This window comes from Neopelma chrysocephalum, unplaced genomic scaffold (genome assembly GCF_003984885.1).
Source record: "Neopelma chrysocephalum unplaced genomic scaffold, ASM398488v2 Primary Assembly neopelma1_70, whole genome shotgun sequence".
NCBI classification, from domain to species: Eukaryota; Metazoa; Chordata; class Aves; order Passeriformes; family Pipridae; genus Neopelma; species Neopelma chrysocephalum.
The window spans coordinates 9,591,457-9,607,467 of record NW_020897730.1 but is presented as its reverse complement, the minus strand read 5'-3'; the positions used below and the strand labels follow the sequence as shown (position 1 = coordinate 9,607,467).

Sequence of the window (16,011 nt, the reverse complement as noted above, 5' to 3'; positions counted from 1 at the left end):
CGGGTGCGGGCGGCGGGGCCGGGCAGTGGCGGAGCGCGGGTGAGCGGCGGGGCGGGAGCGGCGCGGGGCGGGAGCGCGGCTGCGGCGGCGGCTTTGTGTGCGCGGCGGGGGAGGGGAGCGGCGCCGCCGCACGTGGGACTGGCCGCGGGCAGCGCTCCGCCCTCCGCGCCCCGCGGCGACACCGCCACCGCCGTCACCCCCGACACCTCTGACATTCACACCGTGCCCCGCCTCGGCCTCGGCCCGGCTTCGCGGCTGCGGGTCCTGCCCCGCGCCCCTCCCGCCCCGGCGGGACGCGCTGCCCCTTCACGGGAAAGGTCGTGGCCCGCGTTAGGCGGTTCTCGGCGGGGCACGGCCGATGTGTGACCCTGCGACGGGGAGCGGGGCAGCCCTGCTGGTGCTGGGGCACCCTGGGCTCTCTCCCCGTGTGCTTGGGTGCCCGAGTTCCCCCTTCCAGCGGCGGGAGTGCCTGTGCGGAGGGAGCCCCGGGTCTCCCGGAGTCTCGGGATCCCGAGCGGGGTCTCTTTGCCCCTCATGGGCAGCGGGGCACGGGGGCCCTGTACCGCTGCAGCCCCGCCGAGGATGTGGGCACTCGGCCTGTGGGGAACCGCAGGGCCCGGGAGGCGTTTGAAGCTCCCGGGCTGTACAGAACATACCAGCTCCCCTGTGCAGGTGTGGGATGATCTCTAGCCCCGGGGGAAGGAGTTGCCCCCTGTCCTGGGGCTGCACTACAGACCTCCCCGCATGAGGTGAGAGGTTGAAGTTTGCCCAGAAGGTCACTATGGGTAACGCTAATGCTTTTATTTTTCCTGTCAGTGGAGTAGAGAACATGTCTGGGATCAAGAGAGTGATCGCAGAGAAGGACCCTGACTATGAGGAGATCACTATCACACATCCCAGCAAGCGGCACAAAGCAGCCGAACAGTCAGGTAGGAGCTGTGGAGTTGGAGATGCTGTGGATGTGCATGCTGTCCACAAACCTTCAGGAAAGGGCTGGGGCAGGAGCTAAGGGGCCAAAGGACAGACATTGAGCAAGGCAAGTAGTGATACCTCTGTGTAGCCAAATGAAGATGTGCCGTATGTGGAGTCATCCCTGCCTGCTATCTGAACCGTAAATAAAGTGTGAGGATGCAGCCTTTGGTGCATGATAGCAGCTGGAGCACGAGCTCTCCAGGGTTCCAGCCATGTACTTTGGTTCCTGCTGCTTGCTGAGGTATTTGACAGTGCACCTTCCCATGCTGAGTTGTGCTGCAGCCTGTATATCTGTTCTGCAGTTGAAGTCTGCTCCTGGAAGGATTGGCAGTTTGTTTATGTTTTGGGGGGTGCGCAGGTTGCAGTACAGCCTGGGGAGGGGAAAAAAAATCCATGACCCTGCAGTACGCAGACTGGCTCTTGGAAGATGACAAATGTTTGCAAGAGCAGGCAGATAAAATGGAAAGGAACAGTGTAGAAGGGATAAGTTAGGGAGGAGGAAGGGGCCTTGAAACATGCAAGAGAGGAGGAAGAGGAACCTGACTAAAGGAGATGGGAACAAAGAAGTGTAGTGGAGAGAGTAGCTGGATGAGTAGGTTTGCATTTGGCACAATTAGATATGCTTTGGAAACCAGCCTGTTGGCAGAGTGCCTGGGACAGGTTGCAGTCCTCTCTGGGCAAATGAGAATGGAGCTTCTTGCCCCAGGGACAGGGAGTAGGCCAGTGATTTTTGGCATAGCACAGCTAGTGAGAGGATCATGATGGGAAGAGCTGACGAACAGGGAGGTGAGAAAACCGAGGCTGGCTGTGGGATCTGAAGATGATCCAGGAATAGAGCAGGGTGCCGGAGCTGCCAGTTGGAGAGGGACAGACGATGGCTTTGTGGGTGATGTTTTGGAGGATGGTGTACAGCTGGTCAGGTCTGAGGAGGCTGAACTCTGAAGTGAATGTGTTGCTGGTCAGGTCCTGTCTGCCACGTGGGGCAGGGGCCCTCACAGTGGGGCCCAGTGCAGCTGTGCTGTGTGTGGCCGTGTCACCACTCCCAGCTGCCTGGCCCTGTCTGGCTGCCAGAAGTCACCACCCTCTGTTCTGGAGTGTCCCAGGGACTGCAGATGGGATTTTAAATCTGCTTCTGAAGCAACTTCTTCAGAAAGTCTTGATAACGAGCAGGCTAAGTCTTAGGGCCCTGGAAAACTGTCCTTGTCAAAGCGAACTTTCTGTTCAGGTGATTCCTCCAAATTGGCTTCTTTCTTCGTCTCATGGAAGATCTCCAGCTTTCAGTTCCTAAAGTATACAAATTTCACTAACACAGTCTTAATGAGGGACTGTGGTTGACACAAGCTGGGAAAAATATGAAAATAAAGTGTTCTTAAAAGCCTAATATAACCACAAATCCTAAAGTGCTTTAATTGTCATAATGTTGGTGTGGCATGGCATCATCTCTCAGGGAAGAGATGGAGTTGTCCCCATCTGAACCATACATCTCATAACTTTATCTGTTTAGGTTTATTTTAAGTGTAGCCTTACATGTGAATTTCCTAGGCATGGCTGGAGGTAAATTATATCCCTCTGCTTTTTAATTTTGCCTTAGTCATACAGATTCCAATGTAATTCTGTTTTAATGCGGGCCTGAACTATTGCTGATCCTAGAATATATGTGTATATATATAGGTATGTGGAAATAAGTAAAAATATTTAGGATACCCCTGCTGCATATAGAGGTATCAGTTGCCTCACTCCTGTTGTAGGTACCTTATCAGACAGTACAGTTATGTATGCTGTCTGGAACATACCAGCAAGGTTTTGACTTGCTTTTGATTTCTTTACTCTTTCTATTGGGATATTAAAAACCTCTTCAAACAGATACATACCTTTTAGGAAAACATATGCTTGCTCTGAAGCTCAAGCCAAAGTCTTGGTGCTGTTGCCTTCTATTCCATGTAGAAGCAATGTGAAATTTTTCCAGAGAAGCCCAGGCTGTTTCTCTGATCTGCTTTGCAGTGGAGTCACTGTATTTCTGGCACAAGCTGGAGCACCTTTTTCAGGCTTTCTTCTAGAAGTGTTAATTCCTGCTTTGCCAGATTCTTACTTAGAGCTTGGTAAAAATAGTTCTTGTTTGAACCCCCTTGAGTGGTAATGGAGGTGACAAAGGAAGGGCGATATTAAAAGCTATGGTATGTGTAGAGCGAAAAGAACAGTTCTTCCTATGTATACATGTCCTAGAAAAATACAATAATGTGCCAATTTCATTCTTAGCCACTAATGTGCTGTTAGGTATTTGCACAGTTTGAAATCCTAAACTACATACTTTCCACTGAGGTCAGTAAACTCCTGCTGAAAGGCTAAATTTTTTTGACTGCTGTGCTGGAAGGGAATTTTGTAAGAGATAGACCAGCTTTTGATAATATAGTTTCGTTTGTGAGTAATAGATGGTTTGTAGGCACTCCAGAGGAGGCTGCACTTCGTGCCAGTGCTGAACATATAAAGTATGGGTTTGCCTCATTATTGCTGCGTGATGTGGTGTAAATTTCCTGGATGTGAATCTGGCCAAGGAGAGCAGAAAAACGTCCCTGGCGTTCCCGCTCGTTCCTGCGCAATCACAGCGGTAACTGCACTTGGCTGTAGCAGTTTGGAGTTTTCCTCTTACTGTTTACAGCTTTACTGAGACAGAAGTAAACAAACTGGTCCTGTTCTTCCCATTTTCTGCTATTTGTCGTCTCAGACCTAAAAAGGAAAAAGCAGCTCTCTACATAAGCCAGCTTTTAAGGATACATGTGGTTTTTGTTAAGGCAAATAACTTTCTTTTGCAGAAAAATGATCCTTCCCTTTTTGTCTGTGTGTACTGAACTTATTATCCCTTCACTTCTCACTGCGTAGTGATCTCTGATCTTTCTGTTTTCAAATAGAGCCTCAAAAATAGAAGTGTAAATACTTCATTCTTCTTTATTTTCCATGTGTGGCCTCCTACAGCTCGAGATGTTACCGTGCAGAAGATTGAGACTATTATAAAAGAACAGTTTGCTGTCGAAATGAAGAGTAAAGAACATGAAATCGAAGTTATAGATCAGGTATAAAGGCTTTGTTCCTATCAATACCTAAGATGCTGGTGTGGGGGGGTTTGGGGATGGTTGCAGTGGTTATTTTTACTGTATGTTACCTCTTCTTTTGGTAGCGCCTGATCGAAGCAAGAAGGATGATGGACAAGCTGCGTGCCTGCATTGTCGCCAACTATTACGCATCTGCCGGTCTCCTTAAAGCTGGAGAGGTAAAAATTACTTTGGGAACAATAAGGAAGGTGTAGAGTTCACTGGCTATTCAGCTGATGTTTGGTTTTGAGATGTGATTAAACAAAATGGGGGAATGCAAACTGCAAGTGGGGTGCCAGTGGGAGAGGAGACCTGTGCACCACCGGCTGGGCCTCAGGAACTTGGCAAAGAAGAGTCTTCAGGGAGCGGTTGAGAAGTCATTCAGCATCCCCTGGTTCTGGTTTCTAAAATACTCTGCATTTTTTTTCACCAGTTCTTGCATGACAGCACCTTTCTTGTCAGACACTGCGCAGTTTGTCCTTGCAAAGCCCTAAAAAATGGAGAACGTGCTTTCCCATTCCACAGGAGGAGAGTGGAAGCAGATGGGTTTTGGAACTTTTCAGGAAAGAAAAAAAAAAAAAGTCAAGATATCAAGATTTTTAGAGGGTTGGGCAGTGCCATGAAACCATCCTCCCTTTAACCTGGCAGCCAGTCTGTTGAAGGGTTGATGAACAGACTGATGGCAGCAGTAGAGCAGGAGATAAAGCAGGGAGATATCACAGGGAGATTAAAAATTCACAAGATTAAAAGAACCTCAAACTTTCTTAGTTAAACCCCAGTCCTAGGCACTCTGCCCTTAACGACTGCTAATTGCAGCATGTTCATGACTTGTGCAGGCTCCCAAATGACATGTAGTTCCTTACCAGTGTAGGTATTTCATTACCATCTTTTCAATTCAGGGAGTTGATCTGATTTCCAGTAAAGATCTGAGCTGATTTTTGGAAGTTGCAGGTGGGTGCTGCAAACATGAGTTTCACTGTAGTCCCATAAAAATTTCTCTTCCAAGCAGTGGCTGTCAGTGCTGCTCCTGGTTTCCCTATTGTGATTTCCACAGGGCTTGGAGTGGGGTAAAAAGAAAAAAGTTCAGCTTATTTTTCTCTCAATGAACTTGAGTTGAACATTGGAAAAAGTTGTAGAAGCATTGGGAGGCTTGGAGACCCCTCTGCCCCCCTTGATTTTTGTCTGGGCAGCTGAAGAATGTGAGCTAAGTTCTGATCTTTAAAAGTGCCTTTATCCAATGCCATCATATGTCTGCAAGAGCTGTACTGTCCCTTGTTCTGCCATGCAGGGTGTTTGTTTTTTTCCCTGTTGAATCTCACACTTGCTAGAAATAACAAATTTTGTAATTGTTTTGAAGTATTCACAAAACTTACTGGCACCTCTTAGCTTTATTTAGTTTTCCAGTGGTATTTATGATATTATGGCTAGAATAGCTGTATCTTCAATTGCATTTTTAATTTTTTTCTGAAAGTCCTGATTTGCATGCAGGCTAAAACACTTCTTTCTCATTTTGAAATTGTTGCTGGTTTCAGTTTTCTTTGTTGTCTGTTTTTAATTGTGGCTCGTGTATGTTTGACTCGGCAGGGAATGATTGTCTTGTTTCTCCTTCTGGAAGAATAGGAGTCTTTGTACTTTCATTGAGAACTTCTAGGAAGATGATTTGCAAATTCCTGACCTGTTCTCATAAATAAAAACAATTCTGGAACCCAGTGCTGATGAGTTTTGAGGCTTATGAGGCCTCATGATTACAGTTTATTATGTTCCCACAAATTACTGGACAAGGTGTTGGTCACTTTACTTGACAAGAGGTAAAGCAAAAGAAGAGGGTCTTGGTAGTGGTTTGGTTTGAGTTTTGGGTTTTTTTTGGACGTGTGTCCCTGCCATTGGATGTACAGATATAACTCTCATAAACAGGTAACTGAGAGTTGGTAATTGCTTCACTTGTGTGTGTAAGGGACAATTGGAAAGTATGTTCTCAAATGATCCTTTAAAGGCCAAGATGGGACAATGTTTAACTCCGCTCCTGCTACCACCTCTTGAAGGTAGTTCTGCTTCTCCATAGTGGTGCTGGTGTCTATCCCCATGCAACCCCCTCCATCATGTTGGCAGAATTTTGGATCAGGGAATTCACATGGATGAAAAATAAACCTGCAAAGGAAAAGGAAAAAAAAAGAACAAAACCAATAGTAAACAAAGCAACAAATAAATCCCAAGTCAGTTTCTTAATTTGTTTTCCTTTGTGACCTGCCCCCTCCCCATGAATAATTGTGCCAGCTTGGCTGATCCAGGTGGTTTGGGCAGGGAAGAAACCTCTTTCAACTGGTACTGCCTGTCAGAAAAGCTGTCAGTGCCACTCTGGTGTGTCTGTGGCTTCAGAAGCTGGAGCAAGGCTGTCTGTCTGACAGAGGGGGGTTTCTGCTGACTTGGTTCATCATGAAACCAAGGTGACAGGGAGGACTGGTGGCTGGGACAAGTGACTGAGGGACACTTGCTTTGAGTGATGGGTGTTTTCCTTCTGCTTCTGAGGTTAAAAGCAAATTCTGGAATTAAAAAAAGGGCCTTGGTCATACTAAGGAAGAAAAAAAAAGAGATGTAAACACTTGCCCACCCTGTCCTCCCCCTTGCAGGTTTAGGAGGATCTAAGATTAGCTCTAAGATGTCCGTTTTGAGGAAAGTTTGCAAGCTTGTCTAAGCACATTATGATTTATCCTCTGTTAAGCCTTGGGAGCAGGCAGAGTGCTGATATGTGTAGTTTGCCTCACAGATTTTGACAAGATGGCCAGTGAGTATCGAAGCTACAGAGCCTGATGCACTTAGTACCCTGATTGCCTGCAAGGGGTGGGCAGCTGTGGCCTTCCTGTGTGTGGTGGGAGAGTGTAGGTGTCTGCATGGGAAGAGATGATGTTACTTACAAAGGGGCATTGTAGGTATTTGAGTGGGCTGCAGTCTTCCTTTCCAAAACCTGATGGGTTTCTGAGATCAAAAGGCCTAAGGGAACAGATTCAATTTGTGGTGCTGTTTGTGTAGAACCATTTTAAGCTTTTATCTTCTGCAGCATATGTTTTTCCTGCAGGGCAGCTGATTAAATATTTGCTCTTTCTTCATACATTGACTTTTTCTTTTCTGGTGCAGCTCCTTTTTTATCTGGGCTGCAGGGGTATAGTGACCAGATCTGCCTCCTTCCTGCAGGGCACCAGGTCATGTGATGCGACAATTCTTAATCACCCTTCAATCAAGAAATTCTTGGAATCGCCTTCGAGATCCTCATCTCCAGCTAACCAGGGCTCAGACACTCCCTCTGCCAACCACTCTGAGAGCGACTCGCTCTCTCAGCACAATGACTTTCTCCTGGACAAAGACAATGGCAACTTGGACGCAGAGGAGCGGCTGGCAAACAGCCTGGACCAGAGACAGAGCAGAAATGCTGGCCGGGTAAAGTAAAACTTGAGTGGTGGTCAAGTTGTTGGAGATGTGTGCTCTGTGGACTCAGTGCTGGCACCAGGAGCTCTTCATGTTTTCACCCACCTTGCTGAAGATCTGTTTCTTGCCCTCTCCAACCGCTTGCTCCCACTCCCTCAGCCTGGCTTTGCTGTAAGGCCACCTGAAGTGTCTGTGACGTGGGTAACTCCTCTTAACTCAGCCCTGCCTAGCAGTGAGCTCAGCAGGCCACAGGGAGAGTGATGGCAGCACAGCTCTGCTGCTGTCTGGTCGTAGCCTCTGGGCTAGGAGGTGCTTCAGAGCCTGAGCAAAGGGCTTTGCTGTACAGATGGAAGTCAGGTCAGGAGGGTAGAGCCTGGAGAGAAGAGCAAGATGGGTTTTTAGGAAGTAGTGCTTGGCCCTGGGTGCCGATAGGGACTGCAAGAGCAGTTGATCCAGTGGAGGGGTTTGGCCTCCTCAGCAACCTGTAGTGAAAACAGTAACACCAGTGGAGTAGCTCACCCTGGGAGTGTGAGCTGGTAGAGCCTGGGTGCATAGTTGGAGTTGGTTTTCTCTTTACGGTGCTGCTTGCTGTTTTGCATCATAGTATCACTGTTTGCTCAATTGTACCAGACTGACCCATACCTTCTGTTGTTGTTCCCTTGTGCTCTTTTCTGGGTTATTTTTGGCCTGGATCCATTCCCTTTATGGCTCACCATGTAGCCACACAAATGCTTCACCTGTTGACTGCAGGTAGCTCCACTGAGGAGGCTCACTCACTGTCTGCAGGTGAAATGTGCCTTAGTAGGTGAGGTGAAACTCTTCCATTTCCTTTCCTCATTTAAGCAGTCAGGCCTGAGAGAAGTACAGCCCCTAACCCAAGGGATGGGTATATCTCAGTGAATATGGCTGCATTCAGCAGGTGAGCAAGCTGTAGTAATACATGGCAGAAAGGGCAATGATTCTGCCTCCACTGAACAGTGTCACACCCCTCATAACAAGGCTGCAGTTTGCTGAAACCCTGCTTGGGGTCTGTGCCAGAAGGCAGATGCACCATATGGAACATGGACCCACCTACATCGTAAACCACCAGAGCAACAGAACTTATTTCTTGCACTGAGGGCATTGATGGAGCAGCTCCATTGCTTGGGTGTAGCACGTTGGTACATCTTTGACCTGCAGCCTGTGGCCCCGAGGTGACTGAGGGAGTGTTAAAGAGCAGGAGCCATCCCAGCCTTCCATGGCTCCTTGCTCCACTTTGGGGCATCACTGACTTGACAGAGGAGAGCTAATGGTTCCTTGTGAATCCACTGCTCCCCATGCTGACCCTCGTCTGGGGAGAGCTTAGTGGAGTGTGCTCCAGGAAGCTGCAGCTCCAGCTCTGTTGGTCACTAGAGGATGGCAGTCCCTTATTCTCCAGACATCTGCTTTATCTGAGAGTTGTAGAAAAGCCTCTTGTTCCCATGCAAACAACAGTTCCATTTGTGTTGGCAGTGTAGGTGGTCATATCATTGTCATATCAGGGAATCTTGGCCTTGGCCCCAGTAATAGTTGGGGTTGTGTTACAGGGTTGCTGGTTGTATTGTGCCCCAAGGATTGTGGTGGATTTGCAGGTTTACCTGGATGTCAGTGACATGGTGTGGCTGCTGCTGTCCCTGCTGAGTTGGAGTTGAATTGCTGTCTCAAGCCCAGCCTTGACTCTTCACCATGAAGCAAGACCAGAGTCCCTCAAAGCAGCAGAGTCTGGGAAGAACAAAGATTTAGATTTTCAGCGCCCACTTGTGGGAGATTTACCTTTTTTTTTTTTTCTGATTAGTGACCAACATGATGCCATTCTAGCAGTGCCTGTTTCTTTCAGATAGTGCAGTGGTAGTGCTTTTGAAAGCCAAGCTGAAATCATGGCTCAGATCCATGTGATGTCGCACAATGTCCACTCAGTCAAGCTGTGCCGTGCACTCCTGGCTAGGTAGGATAGCCCTGTTCCATGCCTGAGTTGCTTAAACGTGTCTGATAGCAATTCAAGTATTTTTAGAGGTGATTTGTTGTTGGTCTTTCATTTATGCAGGTCTGTTGTTGTTTTTTTTTTAACAGCACCTTACATTTCTAGCACCAAACAAAATGATGTTTAAGAGGAATGTTTGGGTTTTTGTTTGCCTTTTTTTTCTTCCCCTACCCTCAGGACAGTTCGGGTGTTTCAAGCTCTCAAAAACCAGGACAACGAAATGCCGGACTGTCAAATGATGAAACTTCACGACTTTATGTGAAGAAAACGATTGTGGTTGGCAACGTTTCCAAGTTAGTATCCAGAGCCTGAGGGACGGTCCTTTGTTTCAGGATTAAATGGAATAGGAGGTTAAAATTAGGAGGCAAATAAAATTGCTGGGCTGTCACAACATGAGGTGTTGCCCTTGAATAATCACTGTAGCCAAGGCAGCTCTCCTCAGGTGTCTGCATGAGTGTTTTTTTTGTGGGAGGATCAGGTGTTTTAGTAGTTGTTTTATTTATATATGTATATATAGGGAGGTTTTAAGATCTGTTTCTCTCAAGGGAAGTATTTTAGCCTTTTTTGATCAGTTAAGAAGTCCAAAGCTTTTCCATGAAAATTTGGAAAAGCAAGTTGTCCTAATTCAGTGTGTTGGTTAATTGAATTAGTTGGTTAATTCAGTGCGTCCCTAGGGATAGCGTGGAGTTTTTATTAAGCAGCAAAAAAAACCCCAATGCACAAAATCACTAGAATGAGGAAAATTGTGACAGCCCAGAATAATCTAAATAAATTAATTTTTACAGATTTTATTTATTTTTTTTTAAATTGACAGGTAAATATACATAACTTTTGAACTTTGAGGAAATTAGTGAAGAAAGGCATTAATTTTAGGAAACTATGGACAATTCCAGGTTTTAACTCTCCACCTCGGCACTACTCAAGTCAGTCTTTTGCATAGAAAGTATCAGGCATTTGCTGACAAAGCCTAGTCTTAGACTTGCATCTTGAAAATCTACCTAAGGCTGTACCCAGAACTAAGTATTAACTCTGAAGTTTCTTAAAAATTCCTAAGAATAATTGGTTTTATTGTATAAATTGTATTTATGATAGCAGAGTTGTTGATGTGTTCTGGTGTGGTTTTGCTTGTGATATCTCAGAATAGGATGGGAAAAGGAATCTGGCTGTGGTAGAATGTTAAAATTAAGTCTTCCCAATTAAGAGCCAAATGTTTAAATAGGTGAATTTCAAATGGCCATTGTGCATTAAAATAGAGTAAATGTGTTAGAAGAGTAGAGTAGATTTTGGGACCTGTATCTGCTCCTGGATGAACTGTCAGAGTAAGGATGAACAAGCAAACTGTACCGGGGGCAAGGTTCCCACAGGCATTTTACCATCCCCAGTTTTTTTGCCTAAACTTTTCCAAAATGCTTTTTGCAGTATTTGTCTATTTGGGATTTTTATCCTGTGTTTGTTTTTTTACTTTCTTTGCCAGGTACATTCCCCCTGACAAGAGAGAAGAAAATGATCAGTCAACCCATAAATGGATGGTGTACGTCCGAGGCTCTCGGAGAGAACCCAGCATAAATCATTTTGTCAAGAAAGTTTGGTTCTTCCTCCATCCCAGTTACAAACCTAATGACCTGGTAGAAGTGAGGTAATAAGGAATTATTCCAGTCACTATTCCAGTCTTTATGCTTGCCAGGCTTACAGTGCCAAGTTTCTTGGAAAGTTAGCAACTTCTTTTCCTGGTTTAGTATTCCATGTCTGTATTTAACCTCTGGCTTGACTTGGCTTACTGCAACATAGTACATTTTATGTAGAAAATGTGCCAAACAGGTTCGATTTGTTTGTTTGCTTTGTTTTAATTTCCTTCTGAGAAAAATCATTCAGTTGCTGCATTTCATGTTATTCATGTGGGTTTGTGCATCCTGGCCTGTATCAGGAACAGTGTGGCAGCAGGACCAGGGAAGTGATTGTCCCCCTGTACTCAGCGCTGGTGAGGCCACACCTTGAGTGCTGTGTCCAGTTCTGGGCCCCTCAGCTCAGGAAGGATATTGAGGTGCTGGAGCAGGTCCAGAGAAGAGCAACGAGGCTGGGGAAGGGACTTGAGCACAAGTCCTGTGAGGAGAGGCTGAGGGAGCTGGGGTTGTTGAGCCTGGAGAAGAGGAGGCTCAGGGGAGACCTCAGCACTCTCTACAACTACCTGACAGGAGGGGGGAGCTGGGTGGAGGTCAATCTCTTCTCCCAGGCAACCAGCAGTAGGACAAGAGGGCCTGGTCTCAAGCTGGGCCAGGGGAGGTTTAGGTAGGATATTAGGAAGAAATTTTTTACAGAGAGAGTAATGAGACATTGGAATGGGCTGCCCAGGGAAGTGGTGGATTCACTGTCCCTGGAGGTGTTTAAGATGAGACTGGATGAGGCATCACTGCCATGGTCTGAGAACCACAGCGGGATTGGATCAAGAGTTGGACTCAATGATCTCAGAGGTCTTTTCCAACCCAGCTGATTCTATGATTCTATGATAGCAGAACGTAGCAAACTCCTTTGTGTTTCTTGTGTAACCAAATTACACTTGACTGCTGTCTTTTTGTGCTTTTTCTCAGTTTCCAGTATCTGATGTCAGTGCTGTTTGTCTTCTGGTTTAATCCCATCTGGTTAATTGATTTCTGGTGTCAGAGTCCCAGTCATCTTAGTGAACATTAAAGTTCTGGACTAAAAACAGCCTGTAAACCTCTCCCATTTTGCTTTGTTGCAAAACTGCATTTGGGATTTACAATAACAACCTGAAATACAAAGTAACAGTAAATGTTACAGATAAATACACACCTCTTTTTCATCTTGGAAAATGACAGTGGTTAATTTTTCCTTGTTGTCTGTATGTTGTTCTCTGGGTGTTATGAAGCATGTATCTTCTCTCTGCTTGATAGGGAACAGAAGGAAGTGATTGCAAAATGCTGCACTGAAAGCTCACCTTGCAGCTGTGTCCTAGGAGCTGGCTTGGGGTTTTTTGAAGAGAGTGTTTTTCATTTGACAGATGACATAGCACAGCCTTTTTTTCTTTTCAAAATAAGACACTTGTTTCCTATGCCTCTCATCCAACAGCTTTTTACCGTTTTCTTCCCTGTCCCCTTGTGTAAAGTTAAAGTATGTTTTCAGCTAGTTTCCAAAGCCATAAAATTCTCATTGCTGTGATTGCATTCTCTTGGTGGTGAATAGCTTTAGTTGTCTGCAAGAAAATCAGTCTTGGGCTTTCTGAAAAAGAGGGAGATGAAATCTATACCACTTCTGCATCAAAATGTAATCACCATTTGTTTCCAGAGAACCTCCATTTCACCTGACCAGGAGAGGCTGGGGAGAATTTCCAGTGAGAGTACAGATACACTTCAAGGATAGCCAGAACAAGAGGATTGATATCATACACAATTTGAAGGTATTTGAACGAAATACTTTAGAGAAAGGCATTTAAATGAACTCTCCTGCATAACCTGAAAGAGGCTCCGCTTGTGTGTGTGTTTCTGCCTCTTTATGTTGTGTGTGTGTCCTGCTGATTATTTTCACATGAACAGTTGAGCTGGAGAATCAAAAAAGATCCAGGAAAGCCTCTTACCTTGGCTATATTGGGTTCAATGCAGTAGCCAGGGAACCCAGCCTTGCAGCAGCTGCAGTCGATTCTGCTCAGAGCAGCAAAGTATTTACCTGCTCTTTTTTTCCTACAGTTTGAGATTTTTATCCTGCTCTCACTGGCTGAAACCTGACAGTGCTGCAGGGCTGTCTTTCTGTTGGTAAAGTGACCGCTGTGTCTGTTCTGTTCCTTCAGCACTTGCACATATCAGCTAGTGATGATCTCTGTTGTTGGAGTGGGCAGGGAGGGCTGAGATTCCCCATTTGGTCCATGTTCCTTTTGAAAAGAGCTTTCTTTTCCAACCCACTCACTCCTGCAGCACTCAGTAGGATTTATACTATGCAGCAGTCCTGGAAAACTAGGCCATTGCTCTTGTTTTCCTTTTAATTAGTAGTCCCTGGCATTAGCAGACTTAAGTCCTGAGCTGGTTTAGTCTCCTGTTTCTTTGAGCAGCATTAGTTTTATTTAAACTCTGCCTCCATTAATGAATTTCATGCTAATGTAGATACCTTGTTGCAACCCCAAGTATAGACAGTAGAGGAGGTTGAAAATATTCCCCTGCAACTTAAGGACATGTAATGCAGATGATGAGTGAAATATATTTGGGGAGATATAACGATATAACTTGGGGAGAAGTTGGTAACACTGTGATGGGCAGTGAAGGAGGCCCAGCCTACAGAAGAAAACTGAGGCAGTCCTTGGCACACAAGAGCTCAAATCAGCAAACCTTTGCTGTTCATGCTGAGCCTGTGGCTGCTGTGAGTGGATATGGATGAGCTGAGCCCTTGTTTATGGCTGGCAGCCTGTCAAACCCAGCTTCTCTCTGTAGGTATCTTATCAGATGCCTCTGGGATGTTATGCCTCTTTATCAGCTGATACTCAGTGTGAACAGTTATTTAATCAAAAACTATAAACATAGCCTTCGTGCTGCTCAGTTTAAATCTCTGAGTTTTTCTCATTATTATTTCATTATATTGAGATGAGGAATGAAAAAGGGCACTGCTTGAGGACTCAGACTGAAATATTTCCTCAACAGTCTCATTTCCTTCAGCTTTTTTGCTCCTTCCTGTTTTAGTGTGGGCTTTGGGTCATGGTTGGCTTTTTTTGCGGAAGAGGCACACTTAACACAGCATGCAGATTCCTGACCCTGTGGCCTCAAGAAATTGGATGTGCTGCTGCTCAACTTACACAGTTTGAACTCCTTTCAAACAATTTGTGTTGTAAATTCTACCTAATATATTGCTTTGCCCTGGTTAATATATTGTATTGTTTTACCCAGCTGGACAGGACCTACACAGGCCTGCAGACACTTGGCGCAGAAACGGTGAGTCAGAGGGTCGTGGGATGGAGGTTGTACTTTGAGTGTCTGAAGGATGTTTAGAAAGAAAAGATACATAGGGCTAAGCACAGGAGTCAGACCCATTTGATCTTGCAGTTTCTAGAATGTAGATTTTGCTCTCTTGTTGGATGAAATGATTGTGACACCTTGTCACTACTCATGACAACAATCATTTTTCCCCCTTCCTGGTTCAGGGGAGACTGTTTCAGCTCTTCTTTCAGAAAGAACTTTGTACTACAGTTTTAATTTTTAATTCTTTTTGAAGCTTTTGGTACCAAATGTTATGATTTGCATTCTAATGTGCTGCAGAGCTCGCACATAATGAGTTCAAGTTGAAGGGATCACCCAACTATCCTGCTGAAATTTTGCAGTATACTAAGTGCTTCTAAGTTTCTCTGTCTGACAAGATTCAGTACCTTAACAGAAAATTAACTCTTAAAATAAATAAATGAATGAATAACCCATAGTTTGCTATATTCTCGAAGTTGTCTTGATATTGTTCTCCCATTGTTGTACTGTAGTAAATGGAAATTTTTGTGGTGAAATTGCATTACTTCAGCTTTTCAGTCTGTGGAGAAAACATTAATGTGACATGTCTACTGTGATTAAAGAACACTTTTGAAGAGTAGATCATGTGGTGTGTTTCTCAAGGCCTTATCAAAAAAGCCAGAAAAGGCAAGCTGCAGCTTTGTGCCTGTCCCTACAGGGATATGCAGCCCTTTCCTTAGTGGGATGCTTGGAGCTGAGCTCTATAATCCGTGTTCACTATTCAGATTTCCCCATGGAAAGACAGATGTGCTGTTTTACTCTGAGGATTAAACATTGCAAGATTTTTGTCTTAGCTCAGGTGCTGCTGGACCTTTGGGAACTGTCCCTGAAATGAATGGAAATGTTATGCAGAGATGGGGGAAAGAAAAAGAGAAATAAAAAGGCATAGTTGTTTTCACTTTTTATATCTTTGCCTAGACACCAAATACTAATGTCTTTTCTCCTATTTTTGGAAGGTAGTGGATGTGGAGCTACACAGACATTCCCTTGGTGAGGAGTATCTCTTCTCCCAGTCTTCAGAATCTGAACTTTCTGATGTTCCTACATCTTTATCACTACCATTGAGTATTCCAGCACCAGTCAAAGCTTCCTCACCAATTAAACAGCTGCGAGACTCCAGCCCAGATGCTTCTGTGGATAAAGGTAAAGCAAATGGGTGTCAGTGAAGTGTGAGTTCTTGGAACTTCAGCTCTTCTGGATCTCTTCTTTATTGCTCTTATGCCTTAAAGCTTTCTGGTGCTACCTGCTCCTTGCTCACCCCAGATGAACATTTCCTCAGTGTGCTCTGAAATATAATTCAGAAATTGTTACAGATTATTTGAGTTTTGGGTTTTGTTGGGTTTTTTTAACCTGAGGCTTGTTGTGCGGGTGAGACCCCTGGTGGCCTAGTGGTTAGCGTGCAGGACTCTCACTGCTGTGACCACGGGTTCAAATCCCAGTCTCCTGGCCTGATGGAGGTCGTTAGCCCTGTGAGGCCATCCATCTATGAGAAGGACACTCTAAACAAACCTACGTCCTGAGGACCTCACTGCCATTGTCCAAG

General features: G+C 45.3%; 1 protein-coding gene across 8 annotated transcripts in view; it reads left to right on the top strand.

Moving 5' to 3' along the window:
• The first annotated feature begins 8 nt into the window (after nt 1–8).
• The window catches only part of YEATS2 (YEATS domain containing 2), a 69,605-nt gene continuing 53,602 nt past the window's right edge, over nt 9–16,011 (top strand). For all 8 annotated transcript variants that reach the window (XR_003534737.1, XM_027686241.1, XM_027686240.1 and 5 more), the window contains exons 1-10: nt 9–39; nt 817–929; nt 3,943–4,040; nt 4,145–4,237; nt 7,248–7,490; nt 9,655–9,770; nt 10,952–11,113; nt 12,778–12,889; nt 14,361–14,405; nt 15,425–15,611. Coding sequence is in view for 7 of the 8 variants with exons in the window: in XM_027686241.1 (XP_027542042.1) it covers nt 830–929; nt 3,943–4,040; nt 4,145–4,237; nt 7,248–7,490; nt 9,655–9,770; nt 10,952–11,113; nt 12,778–12,889; nt 14,361–14,405; nt 15,425–15,611 (1,156 nt within the window). In the remaining variant the exon portion in view is untranslated. The remainder of the gene's footprint in view (nt 40–816; nt 930–3,942; nt 4,041–4,144; nt 4,238–7,247; nt 7,491–9,654; nt 9,771–10,951; nt 11,114–12,777; nt 12,890–14,360; nt 14,406–15,424; nt 15,612–16,011) is intronic.